Source organism: Chrysochloris asiatica, unplaced genomic scaffold, assembly GCF_000296735.1.
Source record: "Chrysochloris asiatica unplaced genomic scaffold, ChrAsi1.0 scaffold00051, whole genome shotgun sequence".
Lineage (NCBI taxonomy): Eukaryota > Metazoa > Chordata > Mammalia > Afrosoricida > Chrysochloridae > Chrysochloris > Chrysochloris asiatica.
The window spans coordinates 1,969,792-1,995,303 of record NW_006408569.1 but is presented as its reverse complement, the minus strand read 5'-3'; the positions used below and the strand labels follow the sequence as shown (position 1 = coordinate 1,995,303).

Genomic DNA, 25,512 nt, shown 5'->3' with positions numbered 1-25,512 from the left:
ATGGGCTCCAGCATGGCCACAATTGTGAGGTTGGCCCAGGACTGGGCAGTGTTGTGTTCTGTTGTACAAAGGATTGCTATCAGACTGGATGGCACCTAACACCACCACCTAGATTGTTATTGCTTTTCATCTAGTCAATTCCAATTTATGGCAACCCCTTATATTCACAACACAGCCCCACAGGATTTTTGAGGCTATTATCTGGTGAATTAGATCACCAGGCCTTTATTCTAAGTTCAGAAGCAAATTGCCAGGCACCTGTAAATGGGTTTGAACCACAAACTCTTTCATTAGTGGTTAAGTGTTTAGCTGATTTTGCCCCTGAAAGACTAATCTTGGTCCAAGTGCAGTGAAAACCAAAATGCAATACAGCTGAGATGCTGTGATTTTAGAACAGGAACCCTAAAGTATATCTATATCTTTAGGGCCTCCCTGCTCTCAATACTTATTAAATTATCCTAGAAAAACATGGTATTACAGAGCATAGACTATTGTGTTTTTTTTAAAGACAACAAAGAAAAACCTTTTTTTGTGTGTGCTTGTATATGCATAAGAAAATTTTGGAAGATGACATATCTAAGTAACTATTAAAAATTTACCTTGGGCTGTGGGGGGTAACTGGGAAAGTAGGGACCAGAAATAGAAGAAAACCTCATTGCATATCTTGAAATGAGGGGGTTTCAAAAACTTTGTGAAAGAATTCCATTATCTTTCATTCCATTTTTCCACAAACTTTTCAAAACGCCCCCCCCCCAGATGTTTTGGTTTTTAAACCCTGCCAGTATATTAGTTAAAAACCAAAATGAAACAAATAGTACATGACATTTGCTTCACTTGATGGACTTGAATTCCTGTGTGGCCACAGGAATATATTTCAGATATTTTTAACATGCATAAAATGGATTTTTAGAAGAGAAACATCAAGGGTTTAAAAGTAGAAACTGAATTGGTAAAGGACATTGTAGAATAAATGTATAGTTGTATTTTTTCCCATCAAGTTGTAAACTAGAATAATGTTTTGAGAGTATTTTTATTTTAAAAAGGCTGGAAAGTTCTAAGGTCTAGTTGGCATTTGCATGACAGTGAGATCTCTCTCTCCCATTCTCACACAGACACACACACCCTTCCCCCAATAGATACTGTTAATGCATCCTTCAATTATCCAAATAGCCACATTCTGTGGCTTAACCTATGCCCACACAGACAGAAAGAAGACTCCATGTAGCACTATCATCTACCTTATTTTACTTTGGTTCTGTGATCACAAACAACATGCCAACCATTAGGTTTTTAACCCACAGTGAGTAACATTTAAAAATACAAGTTCATTTCTTTGCACTTTAAAAAATCCAAATAGGTGTTAATTACTGTTTTGAAATGAAGTCAAAATCTAAGGATCCTAAAATGTTTTTCTTAAGGTACAGATCAGGTGAAGTGCTTGAAAGAAATACAGTTTACAAACGACTTCATAAAACATCAACCCTTCCTATGCTACTGAGACTTTGAAAAACTCTTGTCTTTCCAAAACAAAGCTTTTCTTCCACCTCATACTCTGAACTCCTAAGGTTTTATAACATTCAACTTGTCTTTATTCTGTTTCTGGGGGGTGGGGTCTGCCAACTGGTTAGAAGCCAAGAGTTTATCCAGTCAGACCTGAATGGAAAAATCTATGATTTGTTTATTTCATACTTCAAGTTCAAAAGCAAGAGACGATTTAAATAATAGAAGGGCAACAGGAAAAAAAAAAAACGCAAATAAATAAATCAAATCAGTGAGAGTCCAGAAGAACCATCAACAATATTTAATTCGGAAAAAGTTATTGGTGTAGAGGACTTGACTGGAAGAAAACAGCTGGGCAGAGTTCAAGATTTTAAATGAAAAACAATCTAACAAGGTCTATGGGGGTAACTGTTTGAGCTACATTTTGGAGACCAGATTCATTTCTACCAAGTGAAAGTAATAGCGGTCAAAGCTCAAAAGGAAATTCCTCACAGCTGAGGTAGTTAGTATCAACACATTTTCCAAGTTCTCACAAGGCAGCTTAGCTATTTACAATCCATTTCTCCTCATATATAATCAATGGAGCTCCTTTGCAATTTTATGTTTGCTGGGGATTTTTGTTTTTGTTTTTATAAAAAAGACCACTCATACACATCAGTCAGAATATGCCTATTTTATTAACATCATGCTTTAATAAATAACTGGCTACTTCTAATATAATTAAGCCTCTGTTTACAACAGTCCCCAATATTCCATTTTGACCATTCTGCAGAATTTGGTGTAAAAAGGTGAATGAAATGTAGACCCTGAGCTAGCAAGTAATTATGTTTCAATATAAAAATAGAGTATTACTCTCACAACTGAAGATTGAAAAAGAACAAAAACCAACCTCTTGGTGGGTATTCGCTTCCGTAGAATTGGTGGGGATTGTAATAGTTATCTCAAGCAGGAAGAGACTCACAGAATTTAAACCTTCAGAGGACTTTTGGTAACTCCTTTTAATGTGATTCGATACATTCTCATAGTTTGATGAGCTGTCATTCGGTAAGGACACAAGGAAAGGATTCCTATGGGGCCAAGTCAGCTGTTCATCTTTGCCTGGCACAACAGATATGGCCTTTGCCAGTTCCCCCTTGTGGCTAAGGGTCACCACTAAGATGTCTCCTTCTCAGCTCTACCTACCCCCATCCCGCCCCTCCCCCACAGCCAGCCCTTAGCCAGGGACGGGACAATGAAAAGACTCAACTAAGACACTGTACAATCTCTTAAAAACAAAAAGTGGGATCCAAAAGCAAAAGCAAGTATCCGTGCCAGGATAAGAACTTTGCTCATGAGTGTAGATAGAAATCTCCCTAAACTCTGATGTATTCCAATTCTGGCATGCCTCCCCCGCTCCACCCCCCTGACAGCTCCAGCCTATACGTGGCTGTGTTTGAATGGGAACAAATGAGATTGTTAGTCACTTATTGTTGGTGAAAAAAAGAAAACCACTCCCCCCTAAAATAAGTGTGAACCTGTGAATAACTGGGACACCCTCAATCCTGAATGCCTTAGATCTTCCAAGAGAGAATGTTATCAAGAATCGGACATCGATGTAATGTTAGCTTATGGAAATCAACTCAACCAAAGAGTAGTCTCATAGCCAACTTCAAATGAAACATAACCTTCGTTTTGGATTCATGCTTGGATCCAATCGGGCGAGTGGCTACACGTGCCCTTCACGGTTTTCTCTAATTAAAATAAAATTTTAAAAAATCAGTCCACTTCTCTCCAGATAAAGCAACTAAAAGAACAGGGGAAAATGGAAATTTTACTGCTTGTTGGGCTTTTTCTTTTAATAAGATAACATGATAAATAAAACCTGCTTCTGTACAGCTATTTAATATTTCAGAAATACGTACATGTTACATGCCAAGAAAGGACCCTGGTTTTCTTGTTAAGAAACAAAGTGAGTTCATAACTGGGGGGAAAAAAAACAACAAAAAACAAAACAAACCCCACAAATAAAAAGAAAGCGGGGATGGGGGGGAACCAACAACAAACAAACAAGAGAGTGATAAAATCACAAATGCACAACTAACTACAGTTCTGTACCTACAGTGTCAGCCACGTTTAACATGATTCTGGGGGGAGAGGGGCAGAGACCAACTTAATGTAAAGATCCCTTTTTCTTGCCCACATAGTAAAAACTGTACATTGTTGTCCAGTCTTTTAAAAAGCAAAGTCACGAGCATGGTATAAAAGTGATGAATTGGTGCCTTTTCACTCTTTGATGATGAACACTTTCCCTCCAAGGTTGAGAATTATCTCCACTCTCTCTGCATGGCCAGAAACAAGATACAGAGGACAGGGAGGAGGTAGGGCTGTACCCCCGGACAGGCACCAGCATTGTCAGCTGATTTTTTCTCATTGGCGGTCTTCCCGGCATGGTCAGTTGCAGTATTTTCAAATTCCGATGGGCAATGCTGATACTCACAGCCACTGCCACTTCCTTCTCCACTATTTTCATCACCTAGTTTAAAAAAAAAAAAGGCAAGAAAGATTTCATTCCACCTGTGCTTGTTACAAGGCATACTAGAATAATCTGTAGGAGGGGCCTTAACAAATTTATGAAAAAATGGAATGAAAAGATCACAGAATTTTTGCACGAGTTTTCTGAAGAGCCCTGGGTCATTTCAAAGCACAGATACTTACTGATGTCAATGAAGTCCACGTCGTTCCCATTGTACGCGTTCTTCATCTTGCTGGTCATCACTCTTAGAGCCATGATTTGACGAAGGATCAGTATGTCTGGTTTGCTGGTATCAACCTGGACCTCTGGGTTATTGCCCTGGTTGGCTAATCCATTGCCTGTGACTGCAAACAGGTACCTGCCAGGAGGGATGACACCAGAAGGGTAATCAATAAAGCACAATTCTAGAGAGGATAGGCAGAGATTACTGAAGAGACTTCACTGGGCACAATTAACTGGAAAATCAACAACTCCTAGTACACTGGTGGTGGTGGTTATGTGCCATGGAGTCGGAACCGACTCAGAGCGACCCTGTACAGAGTTTCTGAGGCTGCAAATCTTTACAGGAGCAGAAAGTCTCATCTTTCTCCAGCAGAACGGCTGGTAGTTTCAAACTGCTGACCTTAAGGTTTGCAGCCGGATTCGTAACACTACGCTACCAGAGCTCCTTTCTAGTAAACTAGATGTCTTATTTCTCCAGTTTCTGCCTCTTAGCAGATGTAGGTGAGTCCAAGGAAAATGATGTCAAGAGCAGGCAAGTCACTGTGTAGGGAGAGGAATGTTGTTGTTGTTAAGTGCCATCAAGTCGGTTCCATCCCATAGTGACCCTGTATAGGGTTTCCGAGGAGCAGCTGGTAAGCTTGAACTGCTGACCATGCAGTTCAAATCAACTTTGCAGTCCAGCGCCACAACTAAGAAGATAGGACCGGCCAAATACAAAGGCTTTATAAGGCCAGGCCAAAAGACCAAGGACCACCGGTATTAAAATTTTAAAAATACAAAATAATGACACCACTGGACTAGCTAGATCCTTGGCTACAGCCCCAATCCCATTATATAACACTGTCCCAGAATTCTGCCCCTAGCACACTTGGCAAGCAGCTGGTGCCTTCATAATATTTTAAAGGCAAAGGCCATTCCCAAGAAGGTCTAGAAGCTTCCCATCTTCAGTCTTTTGAGTTGATTTACAAGTCATACTAGTCCATGTGACAGAACACAACTTCTCAGCTGGAAGTTCTTGCCTGTGGAGCCACTGTGTGTTGAACAGTTGAATGTTTGACCTTTGTGGCACCAGGGCTTCTCCGTGTTGTTACTATCTACTGGGATTTTCTTCAGGATGCCTCAGGAGACAATCAGAAATCCCTTCCTGAAGGGCTCCCAGGCACCTTGAAGGGAAGGGCTGTAACTCTGTTGGGCCGACACTCACCTACTCTTGCCTTCTCCATTCCAGCAGTCATCTTCATTGCTGTTACCTGCAGCCATCCTCTCGTCATTGCAAACATTGCTGGGAAGAGAGGACCAGAACTTTTTGGCTTGTTTCAGTTTTTCCTTGACATCGGTAACCTAAGTTATGACAGAGAGAGAGAGAGAGAAAAAAAAAAAACCACCTTGATATAAAAACAACACAAAACTACCTACAGATGGGCCTTTTGCCAGTTTCTGAAATGTCTCCAGTATAATAAGCAACAGGAGTTGTGGTGTGGCACTGTAGGATACGCACTAGACTGCTAACTACAAGTTCAGTGGCTCGAACCCACCAGCTGCTCTAAGAAAACCCTATCTAGGATTGCTATCAGTCTGCACTGACTCCATGGCACTAACAACAATATGCAACAAGTCATCTAAGAAGTACAAAATCATGCAAATGAATCAATGCTTGAAACACAAGTTCTGTCAAAGACTTGTTGCCTGGGCCCAGTGTCCCAGGTACCTCATTATAACTAAGGTGCAGAGGGCACCCATGTTCTGTGCCCTGTACAACCAATGATCATCAAGATTTCTACGTAGGAAACCCTATGGAGCAGTTCTACTCTGTCACATGGGGTTGCTATGAGCTGGAATTGACTTGATGGCATACAACATCAACAAACACAACTCTATTCTTTCCTCATCCACTTTTGCCTCTTCCAGTTCCCTCTTGTCATTTGCTACCAAGTTGGGCCCAGGCTCCTCGTGATGCCCTGCGTAAGAGTAAAACTGCCTCATTGAGGTTTCTTGCCTATTATCTTTATAGACGCCGATCTCTAGTCTTCCTTCCTTGGAGTCAGTGGATGGCTTTGAACCATCAACATTTTGGTTAGCAGTCATCCGGGCTGTTTCTGGTTCCACCTAGCACTGTATTAAAATGTCTTAACAGATTTGCAGTCTGGTACAATGTCTAAGGAGTCCTAGTGTGGTGCTGTGGGTTAAGGCACCAGATTGCAAAGCTGTTTGAACTAGGTCAGTGGTTCAAGCTCACCAGCCACTCCTTGAAAACCCTGTAAAGGGTCGCTATGGGTCGGGATTGACTTGACGGCACTTAACAACAACAACAAACAATGTCTAAAGCAATGTACATATATCTTCCCACCTTTCTCCCAGCCTAGTGTTTATTAGGTTAGTACACTGAGGGTATCTGCTTCTCCCTCTTTGTTAGGGCCTATAGAGAGTAAGGATCTGTCTTATTCATCAGACCCTCCAAAGCATGGCGATGGGTACACAGTAGATGCTCATTTAAAAACGTGTGGAAATCAAAAGGAAGTTTTGAGGTAAGACTTCATACATCCCCTTTCCTTGACCCTGTAAGGACTTCCTGATCTACTGATACACGCAAATCTTTGGCTCAAAAAGTTTCACTGCAAATACCCAAACTTTAAGCCTGCCAACTAAGAATTCATTGCACGCCAATGTTTTTGGTTCTCTTTCAGTAAAGCGGGCTTCCTGCCAAAGGGCTCACCAGTCTGTCCAAACTTGTGCCAGCTGCTGTGGTCGGCCGTTCCTCGGGATGATACGGTCGGAAGCGAGCACTAAAGGCACCTTCTGATATGGAGCGAGAAATCCGGCCTGCAGGGAGGTGCTTGGGGGGTCCACAGCCCTGGAAAACCTGCATTGGAGTAAGGATGGTCATATTAGGGAAATCCCAGCACAAGCCAGATGGGGCCTCCGGCTCACTCATCCAGCCTCCCACCTTCATTACCTTCTGAGACACTTGTACGCTATTCTCCTGCATGTTCATGATGGCATCTGAAATCTTCACATCGATGGGATCCATGACCGATTCGATGTTGAAAGGGCCCTCGAGTCTTTCTGCGACCATCAACATAGCATCTAACAGGAGGTTTGAAGAAAAATATGGCAGAAAAAAGTCAATCATGAGCTTGGCCTTGGGTAATCCGTCTGATGATTTTATTGGCTTTGCTTCCTGTGAGGGATTAGAGGCGAGTGGGAGTGGGGGACAGGTATCCTAATGAATTCATGGGTTTCTATCTACTTCCATCATACTACACAGTATGTAGTCACCATCTTGTTGTTGCGATTGAATGGATTCCGAGCTACAGCAACCCAGTAGAGGGTTTCTGAAGAGTGACTAGTGGGTTTCAATTGCCAACCTTGCTGTTAGCAGTCCAGGGCTTATCCCATAGAGCCCTCTCTGAAACGTGACATGGCCAGATGAGTGCTTTGCTCTACAGCAGGGAAACCCAATCAGGATCTTCCATGCTACTGATGACTTATTCCTGTGCATTGTCCGCGGCTATTACTAGAAGATTCTGGCAAACCTAAGGCTGGAGACAGAGTGTCAATTGTCCCCAGAGACTTCCTAGGATTTTTTGTTTCAGGTTCCATTTACAAGCGTCAGCAACATTAATCAGTATAAATCCTGGCATACCCTGTTTTTCTTTCATTTTTTAATGGAACCCTTTCAGATCCTTGCGTGCACAGTGGGAAAACACAAATGAAAGACTTCTTAGGAACTCTTAATGACTTTTCAAACAATGAAAGCTTGAAAGATGTAATTTTTGTATTAAGAGAAACTTCCCATTTCACATATTGAAGGCCTCAATTTATTTCAAGGAAAAACACACATTTTACCCCACCTTCATTTCATGAGCAGAAAAAGATGACCAAAAACACAGTACACAGAAAGTGTGCGTGTCTTCACCAAATATGATTTCCTTGGTTTCTTAGATTATGCTTAATACCAGGGGGCTTCAGACAGTTCATGGAAACATGAACATGAACTGTCTACCTTTCAGGTCGACCAAGAGAGCTCTAGAAAGAAGGGCTAGTTCCTACAAGATGATGCTGTGTGTCTTTCTCAAAAAACCCACAGGCATAGACTGCAACCCCCAAATGAATTTCTAGAAGCTTCTAGTGGCATAGGTAAGCCTGTCCATCAGCATTTCAATGAAACCAAATTTGATCCACCTTTCTTTCACCTTCAACCTAGCCCAAATGCAATATACCCTCTCAAAGCTCGGGGTCATTTCTCTATGCTACAATTCCAATGTCACAAACCACAAATAGATTTCCATGAAATGCAATTTTTTGAAAGTAATAACAAATGAAGTTTCAGATTGCATTGTGGTAAACACCAATAAAGTGACACTTCAAACCTCTGAAGCAAAAAGGCTGCCAGCATGAATATACCATTGTACTGGAGGGGGACGGGAGAATGCTTTTGATGTACTAGCAAATGGAGACTTTTGTAAACAAGTGGAGCTCAACTTAAATATGTTCATCACTGTCAAAGCTACAGTGCAGCCACATACAGAAAGCACATTCCATCAGAGCTGAGAAGTCGCTGGCTCCAAATAAAAATATTATGAATAGATAGATAATAACCATCCATAACGTAGAGGTTTAAATGAGGGAGAAAAAACAAAACAAAACACACAGTGCATTTCGTAACTACTTTTTTTCCCTCGCGGCGAAGAAAGGCCAGCTCACTAATGAAAGGAAACATAAACCCTTGATTCTTCTGGCTCTTTGGCGGCTTTGTAAACTTGGAGCTAGCCGGCCATACACAAGGGCCTGGGAATGGAGAGTGAAGCCGGGCCTTTGTTGGGGTCGGTGCCATGGCGTTGCGTGTTGCGAGGCTTAGGAATGTGAGGGAGGATGCCTTCTGCCTGCAGCCCCCTCCCCCCCCCACCCCCCAAGGCCACTGGAGGAAAAGTCCTGACTAGTTATCAATCGAGTTCTTCCTTGGCAACACCAACCCTGATAAGAAGCAAAAAGAGAAATCCAAAGATAGTTTCTGGAATTTTTTTCCTTCAGCAGATCTAGGCCACAGGTCTTTTTATCCATGGACGATCCGACTGGCTCCTGCCTCCTGCCAGGAACTGGCTGGTGTCGCTGCCAGCAATCCCCATACTCGAGTCCCGCTGGCAGCAACATTTGACATTAAGAAGGCTGGCTCTGAGTCAAACTCATGTTAACACAGCTACAGTATGCGATGGAGAACAAGCTGCACCTAAGCGAATTGTTCATGTAGGATTTTCCAGAAATGGACGCTTGCAGGGAGGTGGGTGAGGGTATGTGGTATATTTTTCAAATGTTGTTGGTTTCATATAAGCATTATTTTAGAACATAGAACACAAGTGGTTTCTACCCTTTGAATCCATTTTAATAGAAGCTGAGCTGACTTCCACATTCACTAAAGGGTGACGGACACTTCACGGTGACACAGGGAGGGAATGGAAGCAAGGAGGCAGGCTGGGCAAACCCAGACCTTAGTTTCCAAAAGGGTCTAAATCAATGGCAATGAGACGTTCCCTTCCCCCCTCCAGCAACAAAGCCTGCCCCTTCTCACTACCTGACCGCAAGAACAAAAGGCAACTTGCTGACAGAACCCCAAGATCTGATTTCAAGAAAGAGGGGGAGCTCTTCACCATCCATTAATTGTAGTCATTTAAAGGGGAAAGAAAAATTCCTTGCAAAGGGGGGAGTAAGGTCACTGTGGGCCGGGGGTCAGGGGGAAGGCATTCTACAGCCTCGGAGCAGAGTAATTAAACCCTTGTCAAAAATTCATGAAAATGCACTGGAGATTAACAATGTATGTTATCAGCTGATTAGAAATAGAGAAGATTATTAGACCCCAGATGTTAAAAAATAAGGTTTGGATAAAATTATTCACCTTTTCCTTCCCCCAAAGAATATCATTTATGGTAACTGGGAAAAATCAATTCTGAAATTCCATCACTTTCCAATTGGGATGAATTGTTTCTCTTTAAAGACAGCAAATTGTAATTTGAAAAATACGCAAGCTGGTTGAGGGCATTAATTCAGCAAGCCAGAGTATGCTGTTGATTTGATGGGGGTACTGTAAACTCTTGAAAAAGTATATAGATGGGTTTGTGCTTCATGGTATTATTTCTGCTGGACATGTTAGAATAACAGAATAGTAAATTTGGGAGGCAAGCCCCTCTGTGTGTTCTTCCTGGTGTGTTTGTACGAAAGTCAGCACGACCAGATTCCTCTCCTAGCTTCTTGTACTCTCTGCAGAATTCTACTCTGTCACAAATATTTATGAAATCACGGCTTCCTAAACATCACTCCCACACACGTTCTGGGCAGGATGCGCCATTTGTACGTGTGTGGCTTGGCTGATGTTATGCCTTCTCTTTTATGCGAATCTGCTTTTCTGGTAGGTAGAGGCCTCATCTCCCCCCTGCACTCCCCCAGGTCCTCTGGCTTTGAGCTATTTAAGCCACAATTGTGCTGAAGTCTTTAATATTCACATTCTCCCCGTCCCCCCTCCCTTTCTCAGGAATCTGTTGGAGCCAATTTATTGATGCACTTCCATACAGAGTTAATATGGTAATTAGCTCTCATGCAGACTAAAAAGCCTTGTCCAACCCACACCTCTCCCCCTTCCCTAAAGGAACAAGCCGGCAAATTTCCTGCATGTTCCCATGATGTGCACAAATAGGTGGTTAGAAAGACACTTGAATTCTGCATTTATGCAAATGGGGCTGGGGGGAAAAGGGAATTGATTTTGTAAACTGGTAGGACGTATGTGGTGGCCCATGGGGCCTCGAAGTTCCAGGATGAAGACAGGTGCGAAGTAAGCATCATGTTGGTGAAAGGGCAAGGAAATTAATAATCTTGTTCCCAAATTATAATTAACCCTGGAGTAGACTGGCTGGTGCACTGATATTGACTCTGGGTTCCATTCGGGCCATGGTTTACTAGGTGGATGGTCTATGTGAGAATGCTTTACCTTTACATTGATCAGGCCAAAAGCCCTTATATTTGCACGGTGGTTTGTGGGATTACTCAGTAGAAACAAAAGCCCTAATTTCTGCCATCAGATTTTTACCTGATCTAAATACCAAGCGGGCAACTGGCCAGTTTGCGGTAGAGTATGCTTGCAACAAATTGGCTAAAGCATTTGAAAACCACTTTGTCTCCAGGGATGGTCATGCTCCAGCATTTACATGGATATAGGCCTATGATGCCTAGCAAAAAGGGGCCTGTAGGGAGAAATATCAAAAAAGCACTTTCTCCTTATTCAAACTTGGTAGTCGCTGGGTCTAATATTTTCAGAAAATGCCACTGATAGTTCAAGGGAACGTTTTACATGTCGAATGGTATGAATTTTGAGCACAGTTAAGACACCAGCAGATGTGAAAGGACAAACAGGAATTTTACAGCTAGTAATAACACTCCTGGCAGCCTGCAAGTAGTTATCTCCAGCGACAAACACATCAATCCGTCACTTACTCACCTATGAAATTATTCCACTCAGAATCGAGATCTCCTTGGTTGGCCAAACAACCTCTCATGATGTTTGAGCAGTAGTTGTAGCAGGGCTTTACAGACACCAGACCCCGGCAGTGGGAACAGTAGGTCATCTTGAGCAGGGCATGGGTACACTGTGCTGTGGGATTCACCTGATGTGTGAGAAAAAAGAGAGAGGGAAGAGGCAGAGGTTAAGTTGGACGCAGAAATTGTAAGTCTGTCTTGGCCATGAATTCAACAAACTAATGTACTGTTCTTGAGCATCCTTAGCGAGTGGTCCAGGATGTCGGTCGGCCTCCATCTCATGAAGTCCCACGTACAATGCAACGGAACACTGCCTGGTCCTGTGCCCTCCCCATAACTGCCTGCAGATCACGCTGTTGGGATCCATGGGGTTTTCACAGGTTGCTTTTCAGAAGTAGATCACTAGGTATTTCTTCTTGATCTTAGTCTGGAAACTCTGCTGAGATCTGTTCAGCACAATAGCAACAAGGTGCCTGCACTTGAGGTGCATTGGCTGGGAATTGAACGTGGGTCCAGATGTGAATGAAGGGAAGCTGTGTGCTGAGGCAGGAGGACAATGCAATCACTTCAACAGCCAAGTTGTATGTATCTCTCACCCTGGAAGCTCCCACCCTCCCCACTCTCTCCTACCTGCCTCATTGTTCAGTATTTCGGGGGTTCTAGAAGGAGCTCTTGTAGCGTAGTGGTTACGAATTGGGCTGCTATGCTAAGGGTTAGCAGTTTGAAACTACCAGCTGTTCCATGGGAGAAAAGATGAGGCTTTCTGCTCCCGTAAAGATTTACAGCCTCGGAAACCCTATGCAGGGTCTCTATGGGTTGGAACTAACTCCTCGGCACACAACAATAACAACATCAAGGCTAAGCCCATTGTGCTACCTGCTTGTGCTCATCAGGCCAAGAGTGCCTTGGTCTTATGCATGATCATTTCTGTCGTTGCAAGACTGAAACACAAGCACATCTTCTCAAATACATGCACTACCCTTTGGACCTTAACTCCCCTACCTCCTTCAAACACACTCAAGGCGTAAAGAAAGGTCTCAGTGTGTACTCCCATCCTGTGCCAAGACCATTGTAGAAAGTAATGTATTCTACCAGGTAGAATAGGAATCGTTTTAGATGTGGGGGTTCAGGAAGGCCTTCCAAGGCTTGTGGGCAGTGAAGCCTGGCATACTCAGGGAACAATTGGTGGAAGAGGTGGGACTTCAGTTAAATGTTGAAGGAGTTGCATTCCAGTGGTGGGAGAATGAAGTAAAACAAAAGCCAGAAGATAGTGTACTGGGCACGGCACGTCTTAGAATGGGGTTAACAAATTATGGGAAAGAAGGCTGGATTTCAGAGGGCTCCATTAGATGGGAAGAGTCCTGGTACGGTGCTGTAGGATAAGCAGAGGACTGCTAATTGCAAGGTTAGCAGTTGAAAACCACCAGCAGCCACTCCTTGGAAGTCCTATATAGGGTTGTTGTGAGTTGGAATCAACTCAATGGCACTTAACAACAATTCTCAGGAGCACAACACTGCTAAAATCCTATGTGAATGAAGTACACACACCACGCCTCATATTCCAAGTACAACTCTCACTCAAGGATGCTACGCTGAAATAAACATGCCCTATGAAGAATTAGGACTCACCCACAACTTTAATCGCTTCCAAATGTTTTCCTAGGCACAAAATTCATCCTTTGATCTAGGGATTAATGTACAGTAAAATCTTGGTTGACCAACAACCTGGAGGAATGGCGTTTCTGGAGAGCTCAAAGTTCATGCCCTTAAATTCACATATTGTTACAACTTTGATACTTGTCCAATTTCCTCATTTTACAGATGAGCAAACAGGCCTGGAGAGGGGAAATGGCCTGAGAACTGTAGAAATACAGAAGTCTTTGCAAAGTACTTTAAAGAGCATGACTACAGGGCTGTCCACATCAACTTCCGGGACCAACACAACCACAGGGCACAGATGCTGGAATGTAGGTCGGTCCAACAATGCATTTCACCTGCTCTGGAGGATGATTTTGGGATCAGGGCTCGCATCTCCGATATAGGTAAGGTGAAGTCCAACAGGTTAAGAGAGGTGCTAGTAGTCGCCCGGCTACATCTGGTCCCTTTATCAAACATCTGTGACAAAACGTTTCCCTGTCTTTTTAAGCAGAAAATATGAAACCGATTGCTAGCTTCTTTATTTTTAGTTGAGTTCTGTGAATTAGTGAGACTGCTAATTCACTGGGTTTTTGAGCAGTTCAGAGTGATGCAAATAACTCAGAAAAAAAAAAAAAAACAGTAACAGAGTGGCAGTTAGCATTTGTTGAATATTATGCTTAGACTAGACAATGTTTAAACAAAAAGAGACATTTGTAATCAGTTAATTTCAACTAAAAGCCTCTGAGAACCTACTATGTGCCTTGCATTAACCCAGGATATGTCTGTGGCTACATAGCAGGGAAAATAAGAATTTTTATGTAAGGATATGGGACCTGTTCTTCAGAATGCAAAGAAATCCCAATGTGTTGGAGCCATTTATGAAATGAGCAAACATTTTAAACTCAAGGTACTTACATTTCAGAAACTCTCTCCCTACTCCCACCCAAAGATGTCTTTTCCTATTTCCTTTTGTTTTTTAGGACTAAGAACCAGGCCACTGGAGTCTTACTTCAACTGCCAGACCTCGGTACAAAACACTCTCTCCTACAACAGGCTGATAGAGGGCTCATGTTTTAAAATCCAAATGACACAGTAGATTTTATTAAGGGAAGATTATGAAACTTGGTTTGGCGGAGCTTTTCCGTTTCATTCTTTGGCTAAGTTCTGGCTCATGCTCTGTACATGATCATAAGGAACTTAGCTATACATGCTCGGAATAAGAGCAGGACTGAATAAGAGATAGGGAAGTTATAAGAAAACTGAGACAAGAAAGGACATATGAAATAATCAAACTTGGGGAAAATCTGTCTTTCGTCACACAAGTACTAATCAGAGTACCATGCCAAATATTTCACATGAAGGGACGTCAAAACTGAGCAAGCAAATCCCTTGTGTGAGATGGGGTCCTGTCATAAAGAATAGCGTTTGGGTCTAGTCATGAACTCTAAAGAAATAGGGATCCCTGTGATGTCTCCTTCTCTCTGTTCCACGAGGATTTGTTAACCATTTCCCAGGATCAACCCACATCTGTCTGACCAAGCTCAACATGGCAGCTTCGGAGTGCTAGAGCCGAGCCTCTACCTTCTGAATCTGGACTATCCCAGTGGCTAAACAAAATAGCTACTTCTCCTTTGGAATATTCCAGGACATGTTAGTGAGAAGCAATGTAGGTTGGCCGCCATCACTGGGAAGACCACACCAAACGGCGATACAGTGTTTCAATTCAAATTCTCTCCTGAAGTTTCTGGAGAAAGTTCAACATCTCCCAGATCCTGTGGTGGCTCTTGTGGTCACACTGTGATATACAAGGCACTGATGGGTGCTCCCTCACATGATCTCACAATGGTCTCTCTACCATCCCAGGGGTGAACCTTTCACCACTAACCAAATATAACACAGAAACTCAAGTTCCTTCAAACTGGACTCCCTTGTAGCCCACTAAATCAATTCTTTCTCCTGGAGTCCCCCAAAAGCGTATTCACTGAAGTAGATTTCCTCCAGAAAACCTAAGATGACACGGCAGAACATGCCTCGCAGCAACTGACAAAAGAATCCTGTATGGCACACCATGCCATGGAAAATGATCAGTCTCACTGTTACTTTGGAACCCAGCTCTTGAAGAATGCTTGAGATGGTTTCTTTTTGATTAGATGTCATTGGTGGCTTCCAGAATCCTTGGGGCTGGAGTAGGGGGTAGGGAATGATTGTCTTTGACAAAAGTCACATTTTCCAAACCTATCGTAGAGATTAGTTACTTCTCAAAGTGACACAAGGAAAATGGAAAACTATGAGCTTGGAAAACTAAGAGCTCCTCTCTTGCTTTTTTGAAACTCTAACACTAAGAACAGTTTCATGGTCTCCGAGAGAAAATTCTTATCTAAGCTTGCCTGGTTTCACGGTCATGAGGGACTTGATGTTTCATGAGAAACACATTCTGCTCCATGTCAGGATTGGTTGTCTACTGGTAGCTGACATTTATACAGTACATACTATGTACAAGGCACTGTTCAAAGGACTTTACACACATTAACTCATTTATGCCTCAGAATAATCATATAAGGTATGTGCTGTCTTATCATTTTACAAGTGACAATGCAGACACCCAAAGAGATTGCGGGACACCCACAAGACCGTCCAGTAAAAGCCACAGTTAAGATTTGAACCCAGGCAGCATTTGGGTTCCAGAACATGTGCACTCAGCTTCCTTGTTGCTTAGAAATCTCAAATTTTCAGTTTGAGGGCAGCATGTGAGGCTGGGCCTTCTCCATCGCCTCTGGCACCAGGGTGTCTACGCTCAAGTCTGTGACTGGATGCTTTTGATAGTGAAAGAAGAATGCGCAGCCTGTCATGTTTGCTGACCAAATGAATCCATCCATCTGAGGGCAATTTAGGATGTAACAGTTCTACATGGATCCACATTTGACTAGATACTTGACTGAAAAGTCCTGTGCCAGAATAAAACAATACTGATATATAGAGTCAGAATTATGTCCTTAATAGCATTCAAGGCATTATCAGGATAAGAAACAAAACCTAACAAATAGAAAAGAGCTTCAAAAAGTTCATGGAAAAATTCCATGCTCTTTTAAATACATTCTTCCATGAACTTTTTGAAGCCCCCTTGTGTGTATGTTTGTGTGTGTGTATGTGTGTGATTACGCAATAGTCCCTGTTAACAAAGGATCCAAAGAATCCAAGAAAAGAGTTCTGTTAGTGGTGCCTGACACAACATAAATGACCCTAGAAAACATTAAGTGGAGCAAGCAAAGTCCATCACAGAAGGATAAAGACTGGCTGTGTTAACTTACATGAAATAAGTGAATACATTGAAAACAGAAGATCAGTGGAGTCCAGGAGTGGGAGGGAGGGGAAAGACGAGAGTTTTTGCTTAGGGGGCATTGAGGTTATGTTAATGGAATTGAAATGATTTGAGAACAGATAGTGACAATGGTCGCAGAACATGAAGAACGGAATCAATGTCACGGAATCATGCATGTGGAAATTGTTGAATTGCTGAAGATTCTGTTGCATATAATTTCACCACCATAAAAAAGGGAAGGCAACACTGTTGGACAGGGTTGTTGTTGTTGTTGTTGTTAAGTGCCGTCGGGTCGGAAACAGGGTAAGAGAGCGAAAAAAAAAACAACAGTTGACTTGAACAAAACCAACCAGGAAACATTCCATATCTTACCCACGTTTTCAAATTTTGAGAGAATTTAGCATGTAGCAGGGGTATCCTACCAGAAACCAATGTAACCAGACAATTCCTTAGAACTACTCCTTCTGGTTTCTGAGGCTGTAAACCTTTATGGGATCAGGCTGCCTTAGCTTTCTACTGCAGAGCTGCTCTTGGGTTTGAACCGCTGACCTTGCAACTTAGCAGCCAGCACCTAACCCACAGCTCCATGAGGGCTCCTTCCCTACCAGAGAGCAGAGAATTATTTATGGGGTGTGGGGGGTTGTTTAAGGCGTTCACTTACATTACAATGAGAATGCTCAATTTGTTTATTTACGTTCAGGGATGTAAGATAGAAAGAGATCCTTTGGACTCAATACTCATATGAACTGGAATCAAAGTCACTGAATCTTGATGGCAATACATTAATACCCAATCCCCAAGCCTTATAAAAAGACTGAACAAAAGTAAGGTAACTCGTCTATGCTTTGTGCTGGGGTGGGGAGGACACTGGAACGAATCTACCTATCCATTTTAATTTATTAAAAGACGTTTTTAAAATACTCATTGCTGCTGTCCTCAGGATACGCGTGTAGCACGACATCTGCATACCATTTGTGCTATAAAAAGCCTTCACAACAAAATCCCTTTTTCTGCAGTGACTCTTTTAATATACACTGATACTTTTAACCACATAACCTGCATTTCCCAAACACCACATTAAAAAAGACTGCAAGTAGTCTTAAAAAAAAAAGGAAACAAAACAAAACAAAAATGCTGGAACAGAACTCTTCACGCAGCCTGGATCTCATTTCAGTAATTCCAAGCGAGCCCTAAGCCACATTACACAGCAATGGCAGGCAACAGGCTGTACTGAAGTGAAAAACACATTTCCTTTTAGTTTATTCCAGCTCCTAATGTACATTTGCTGAAATCATTTTTTCTTGCAGGGCCAATAGTACCAGACAGACAGAAGAGGTCTAGATTGTATCTGTTGCTTGGTGACATAAGCACACAACAAAAATAATAGGAAATGTTGCCCAAAATTAGGGTATGAGAAAGAGATAGGAAACCCAAGCTTGCTATTGTTGTTGTTGTTGTTAAGTGCTGTCAAGTCGGTTCCGACCCACAGCAACCCTACATAGGGTTTCCAAGGAGCGACTGGTGAGCTCGAACCACCAACCTTGTAGTTCAAACAGCTTTGCAGTCTGGTTCATTAACCCAAAGCAACACACCAGGACTCCATAGGATTAGTTTATTCAATAGCTTCCTAATTGGGTTTGAATTCGACACACATACTTTACTTGTACACACAAAGAAAGGATGATGCAAAGGTCCTAACTACTTCTGATAGCAATCTTTTAAAAAATAGCATTGCATATGTGGAAGAAGCTAGGGTTTCTTTGGGGGTATTAGTGGATATGGTGGTGGTGGTATGCCGTGTAGTAAGTTCCGGTTCATAGCTACCCTGTATAAGGTTCCCGGGGCCGTAAAGCATTATGTGGGAACACAAAGCCTCATCTTTCTCCTGCAGAGAGGCAGGTAGATTTAAACAGTTGCCCTTGTGGTTAGCAGCCCAACTAAGCTACCAGGGCTCCTGTAGATCAAACAGAAGCAGCAGAAATGCTTGCCAAGTGTGTACTGTTTTATTTCAAATGATGAGACTGAGTTGTGAGTGAACAGTGCAAGTATCAGGGTATAAATCTCCTTGATGAGCAATCCAATGAGAACATGATTCTTGTTCAGGAGTGAATGAATGCCTACAATGTGCTTCTTAAGAGGTTTTTGTATTGAACATGCATAATGCAAATACATTTATATGTGTGTGATGTTGATTTGAGTTTATGATGGCAGCTTAAGGTAAGTTCTAGGCTGTGAACCACTAGATCAGTGGTTCAAGCCCACCAGCCACTCCATGGGGAAAAAAATAAGGCTTTCTGCACCTGAAAAGATTTACAACCTCAGAAACTCTAGACAAGATTACTATGAGTTGGAATCTACTCAAGGGCACTTAACAACACTAACCCAATGCCAAATTGAGGAAATGGCAAAGTTCTTTCAGTAGTCCTCTTGGGGCAGAGTGGAGAGACAGAAAGGACGGGGAGCAGTGGAAATAGTTTTCAGTTCAGGGAAGACATTTAGACAATGTGATGGTGAGGCACTGGGTTCTAATTATAGCCCCTGCAGTTTGGGGTGGGGGTGTAGACATAGTACCATTCTATCAGTGTTAATTGGAACCATGAGAACACAGCTCTTGTTGGCATAGTAGCTATTAATTTTCATGGTGCATGTCACCACTTGTGCATTTTGGAAAGACCACAACAGACTTCATCTTTCCAGGCAAAACTGCTGCTCCAGGCAGGTAAATAAGAAATATATCATGAACCATGACAAATAAAGATGGAATAAGTAACACAAAGATATGTAGCACCAGGGAACTGGAGCCATCTGTAACTAATTTTAGGGGACTTTTCTGTTTTGAAGTGTATACCTCAATGGCATGAGCTGAAGTTCTTGAATGTCTGTACCCAGAAAACCTAAGCAAGGCAAATAGATTTCAAGGAAAAAGTACCCTTTTCTGGCAGTTTGTTAAGCTTGCTGATGGCCCTAACAAAGGTTTATTGTTATTGTTAAGTGCTGTTAAGTATTGGTAAGTGACCCTCTGCACAGCAAAATCACCGCTCAACTTACAACTACAACTCTTTTGTTACCCAAGTTGAGTGGGAAAGTTGGGCATCCTGCTCCGACTAAGTCTGCCCAGACCTGGATGCATTGCCTGTTTGACTCTAAAGATCTCTTTGTGGATTGAGTGAATGAGGTGACTCTCCTCAATGAAGAAGTGACAATACTCACTAGGAAAGGTGTTTCTCAGGACCAAGGTGATTTATTCTATTAGGCACCTAAAGGAAGAAATACTCATTTCTTGGGTTGTTCTAGTTCTGCCTGTAAACTACATCTGGGTACACTGGCCATTGCTGTTTTCTCTATATAAATTAAGCCTGAGACTTTTGTATTCATTATTTTCCTACATAAATAGGTAAATGTCTCTTAGGCAGATATGAGAATTCAATGTCTATAGAAGTGAGAGCTTTATGGGGATACTTTTAGCAAGAAACTTTTCTCAAAGAACTTTATCACAAAGAATGCACTAGAAGGAAGCAGCAACTGCTTATTCTCCCTACCCTGGAAGGTAGGGTGGACAAAGGCAAGTGTCTTTCAACCTGTAATTAACTGTCACTAAACTGCTTTACTTTGGCCCTGTCCCACCACCACAGAATTCCTTCGCCGCACCTTAAGAGTTTCCAGAATCTCAGTTCTCCAACGTGGCTCCAAATCTGCAGAGTGCTTATTACATCATCTGCCTGGTCCTTCTTCCCAAGAATCAACACTAGAACTCCAAAGAAAAGGGAGGCTTAATGCCAAGAACCCACTTTCCAAACACTTACTCAGAGCTTTTTAGCCCTTGGCCTCTATGTTAGGGAAGCTACAACGTAGGGAACTTTGGTCTGGATGAACTGCACACATGAGCACCTCCAGGATTAATAATGGTTACAGAGGGTGGCCGAGGTTCAGGAAGCTTTTATTATAACCATCATTTTCTCATCTACCCTCACCCACCCTTATACCAAAACTAACCCACTGCTGACTCAGAGCGGCCTGACAGGACAGAATAGGACTGCCCCAAAGGGCAAACTGCCACATCATTCTCCTGCTGAACAGCTTGTGGATTCAAACCATAGACCAGGTGCTTTAATCACTGCACCACCAGGGCACCTATCCACACCCACACAAAACTCAAAAGCCAAACTCACTGCCATCTAGTCAATATCAACTCATAGGACAGAATCGTACAACTGCAAATTAGTAGCTGAGCTCTGTAACCACAGTACCAGCACACATTTGCGAATTACAGTGAAAGTAACAAGAGGAAAGGAAGGCAATGAAAACAAACAGAGGGCACAAACAAAGCTGTTAAGAATGGACGTGGCTTCAGCCTATATATGATTGGAATACTTAAAAGGGGTTCTAGAACTTGCCCAGTGAAATACGCCTCTTGCGGAGCCTTTGCAGTGTATAGAACCTTAGGTGGAATCCTGAGTCCCATCCAGAACCCTCTGAGGTGGGACATTCCCACTAAAAAGGACAAGCAGACCAGCCTGGAACAGCCAGAGCAACAGAAGATACTTCTTGAAAGAGAGATCAGCAGGGAAAATCCAAAACAAAAATGGCAGTATGACTGGCTACTACAAGAATAAGTAAGTTGTTCGCCGGGAAGCCATTAAGGCAAGCAATCAAGTCCCTTCAGGACAAACCCCCATCTAAGACTGAAATCAAAGGGAACACATGAGCAGGCATGTAAGCTTGCTGGTCTACTAGTGAGTGGAAGAAGAGGAAAGGCAGCAATGAAGAAATGGGCTGAGTTCAACCACATTCCATAGACTCCCACTGACTTGGAGATGAGTGAGAGAAGAGGAAGGGCTGCTTAGTCCACCATGTGGTGAGACCTGGGGACACCTGAGCCCATGACAAGGACATAGCCACAGAGGGCTAGAGCTGAGAGTGAAGCGTCCAGCTAATATGAATTGAGGGAGGCACACAAGAACACCCAGACTTGCAGATAGTACCCATTTGACCTAGCCTTGATGGCTTGATGATCAGAACTCGACTATAGGAAGGAAAAAAAAAAACAAAAAACAATTTTTGATAAAGGAAGCGACGATAAATTGCTACAATTTGATGAACATGACATATACTTATGGGTGTAGTAGCTCAAAATACCAACAGAGAAGTATCAATGCTATCCCCTCTGTATACAGGGTTGATAGGGATGGGCAACTTAGGCATTGGCTACCTAAAATGAGGGGGCAATAAAGGCACGAAGTGACTGGCTTACAAGATTTCAAGAGGGAGTTTAGTTCTTAGAGTGTGCGGGGGAAGATAGAGCCCCACTGAATAGTTTTCATCTTGTCTAGATGGGTGAAAAGAGGATAAGATTCTTATGATTCAACAGTGAGTAACTGTTACCATGACTGATTGAGACTATCCCAACTGTAAAGGTAGAAGTTTTCTAATAAAACAGGGGAGCAGCTAATCTTACAGTCCAGAAACAGAGGACCCTAGAACCATCAAGGGAGAAGAGCACAAGCGGAATGCGTGACCCTATCCACAGAAGCAGTGACACCAGAGATGGAGGCAGAGATGAGGACATGGAGAGAGGGAGCAGCTGAGGGCTCTAGATTCATGGAAAGAGAAAGACTGTGTGCTGGTGTCCAGGAGGAAGGCTTACAGAATGTGTCCTTTGGTGGTGAAAAATTATTATATATGCCTGAATGTTTAAAAAAAAAAGAGCTAAAATGAATACAGAGAAATACTGTTAACTGATGGTACATGGAGGGGATTATAATCATTGTAATGAAACAAGGTGTATGATTTGTTCAATGTAAAACTGATGATCTGCCCTATAAACTTTCACTCAATTCACACATACACACACACAAAAATCAATTTGTTGTCACCCAGTTCTAATTTGAAATCTCCTGTAAACACTCACTATTCTTTAGAATCTTTCTCTTCACTCTGATGAATATGAAGTTTCCTCTCTAATAAGGGGTCTGCCCAGGACAGTCCTAGTTGCTTATTAATAATTAGGCCAGGACCACAGTCACACCTTCTGTCTGGGTATAAATGTTAATAAGCACTCCTGGGTTGGACAATAATTATCCTGGTTTGAATAGTAAATTATATGGTCATCCTAACTCTAAATTATTTCTGTGATAAGCCATCAAGTGACACTGTAGTGACTGTATTGCTATTTAGGTTTCATTTTGACCATCTTCTCCAGTACTTTAAACAACCAAGTAGCCTCAGTTGAAGTCTTTGAGCCTGCAGACCCTGTAATGAAGGACAACTTGGCTCTTCCTTTGACAGCTTAGAGGGATCAACACGATGATTAATCGCCCTGGTATAGCTTGCCTCTTCACTCGTACTGATTCATGGAAGGATAGAATTGAAAAAGCCTTGAAGGCATTTTCAAATTTCAATTTTGGGGATTGTGGTGGTCCTAAGAGACCAGTAGAATCTTTCACCCCTGAAAATCTTGCTTAAAACAACATAAAATCAAGGAAAACAGAGCTTCTTGGATGGAATGGGGAAGTAAGAGCACAGATTTTCCTCTACCAGAAAACCCTTCAGAGACCTAGTGTAGTGAAGTACGATCAGCACTGGACTACGTACGAAATGCCGGGTTGGCAGTTCAAACCCACCAGCCACTCCTCAGAAACCCTATACAGGGTTTCAATGAGTCAAAACTGTCTTGATGGCAATTAGCAACAACTGTTCACCCTTGTCCCACAACAACATAAGCTGGCTCAAAAAAAACAAAAACAAAAACAAAAAAACCCCCATAGTGTTTCTAGTCTTATCCCTCTGATAAATGAGGAAACTGAGGCTCTTTGATAAGCTCCTGGTCATAGATTACAAATTCAATTCCTGTACTGGTAATCCTATCGTATAAATGACTGGATAGGCCACGTAGTGGTTATGAATCAGGCTGCAAACCGCAAGGTCAGCAATTTGAAACTACCAGCTGTTCCGCGGGAGAAAGATGAGGCCTTCTGCTCCTGTAAAGATTGACAGCCTCGGAAACCCTGTACAGGGTTGCTATGAGTCGGAACTGACTCCACGGCACGCAACAACAACAAGTGATCAGTTTCCATTAAGACTACAACCAAGAAAACCCTAGGGAGCAGTTCTACTCTGTAAACCACAGGGCTGTCATGAGTCAGAATCAACTCAACGGCAACAGGTCATCTGACAAACAAAGCCAGAAAGAAGGCAAGAGCATAACTGTCATGGAAAGCTTTGTCTTCTAAAGAGCTCTGAGTTCTTTAGGCATTAAATGCTTCTACAGACTGTAAGTAATATAGGCAAAGACTCAAATATAGGCAACTCAGAACAAACCAGTGAAGGGAAGCAGAACAGGAGCTGGAACCATTTCTAAAGTTAAGGTTCCAAAGTGACATGCATCCCGTCCCTAGGGACCTAAGGAAATCACGAGAAAAGGATAATAATGAAATATGAAGATGTTCACCACGATTTAGGGCTCTGACATGTGCATATAAAAAACGAAGCCTGGGAGAGAAAATGGGAAGTGAGGCAAGGGGGACAGGAGAGGAGAAAAGGGGAGGCCAGGAGAAGGGACAGGGAACAAAACTGCTCTTGGGTCCGTTAAATTTGAGTGATCTCTTTTTCAACCTTTCCCAAACTTCCTGTTAAAATGAAACAAAACAAACACACAAATATACTTACCGCACAGACTTTACTCACTACATCTCTTGCAACTGCTAAGCCTTGAGCAAAGGTACGGGCTGCTACAAAAGCTCGGGTAACCTGCAGCTTGAGTTTCCGAGGGACGTCTCCAAAAGGTTTCAGTTGCTCTGTATACTTGCTCACACATTCCAGATACTCATCAGTGAAGTGGTACTGGGAATTCACCAGGCGGAACATCCGCTCCAGAAGGCGAGCCCAGAAGTCATTGAGCATCTCTTCCAGGTTCACGTTCCCCACCACGTAGTAGCGCTTCAACTCGACAAAGAGATCCTTAAATAGCTCCGAATTTTGCATGTATAAGCGGCCGTATGTCTTCACAAACATGTCATTCAGGGATTTCTCAGCATTTTCAAGTAGTTCTTTGAAGAATTCTAAAATAAAATTTAAAAAAAAAGAAAGAGAGAGAAAAGAAAAGAAGGGTGGTTCAGTTATTAAATAAGAATTCCAAGAGAATTCAAAAAGGAAGAAAATTACGACGTTAAAATAACAAGTGTGTTTGTATATGCAGACAGGATGGATTTCTTTCAGGAAAAATGTGGATCATTTATTAGAGTCCCTAGATGGTGTAAATGGTTAACACACTTGACTAACCGGAAGGTTGAAGGTTTGAGTCCACCCAGAGGCACCTCGGAAGAAAGACTAGGCAATCTTCATTTATAGATAAATAAATCCGCCAAGGAAAACCCTATGGACACACTTGTACTCAGGCAGGGTTGCCATGAGTTGGAATCAATTCAACAGTAATTGTCTACTTTGGGTCATTTATGAATGAAAGGAAGCCTAGGCCACAAAGCAGCTTGTATGTGTGTCTGAGAGATAGGGAAACATTTTCAAACCAACAGTTTTTCAAGTGTCAGCACAAAACACACAGCACACACACATTCTCACTCTCTTCTTCAGCAAGAATCTACGCAAACATGGCTCATGAGCCTCCAGACCCCACATTATAAACTGACCTCAAGATAGGTGCTTTCAAACAATAGTGTTTTATGTGGCCAGAAATTTTGTTTTGCTTTCTATACCTTCTTTAGACAGCATAAGAGAAGACTATACACATGGACCTCACCAGATGGAACACATAGAAATCAAATAGACTACATCTGTGGAAAGAGAA

At 42.4% G+C, this 25,512-nt stretch overlaps 1 protein-coding gene across 1 annotated transcript in view; it reads right to left on the bottom strand.

Moving 5' to 3' along the window:
- Positions 1 to 3,672: 3,672 nt before the first annotated feature.
- The window catches only part of GPC4 (glypican 4), a 126,292-nt gene continuing 104,452 nt past the window's right edge, over positions 3,673 to 25,512 (bottom strand). Inside the window, exons 3-9 of the mRNA XM_006862809.1 lie at positions 24,378 to 24,769; positions 11,718 to 11,883; positions 7,188 to 7,318; positions 6,948 to 7,094; positions 5,439 to 5,575; positions 4,195 to 4,370; positions 3,673 to 4,012 (exon numbers count right to left, since the gene is read on the bottom strand). Coding sequence (XP_006862871.1) covers positions 3,804 to 4,012; positions 4,195 to 4,370; positions 5,439 to 5,575; positions 6,948 to 7,094; positions 7,188 to 7,318; positions 11,718 to 11,883; positions 24,378 to 24,769 — 1,358 coding nt within the window. The 3' untranslated portion in view covers positions 3,673 to 3,803. The remainder of the gene's footprint in view (positions 4,013 to 4,194; positions 4,371 to 5,438; positions 5,576 to 6,947; positions 7,095 to 7,187; positions 7,319 to 11,717; positions 11,884 to 24,377; positions 24,770 to 25,512) is intronic.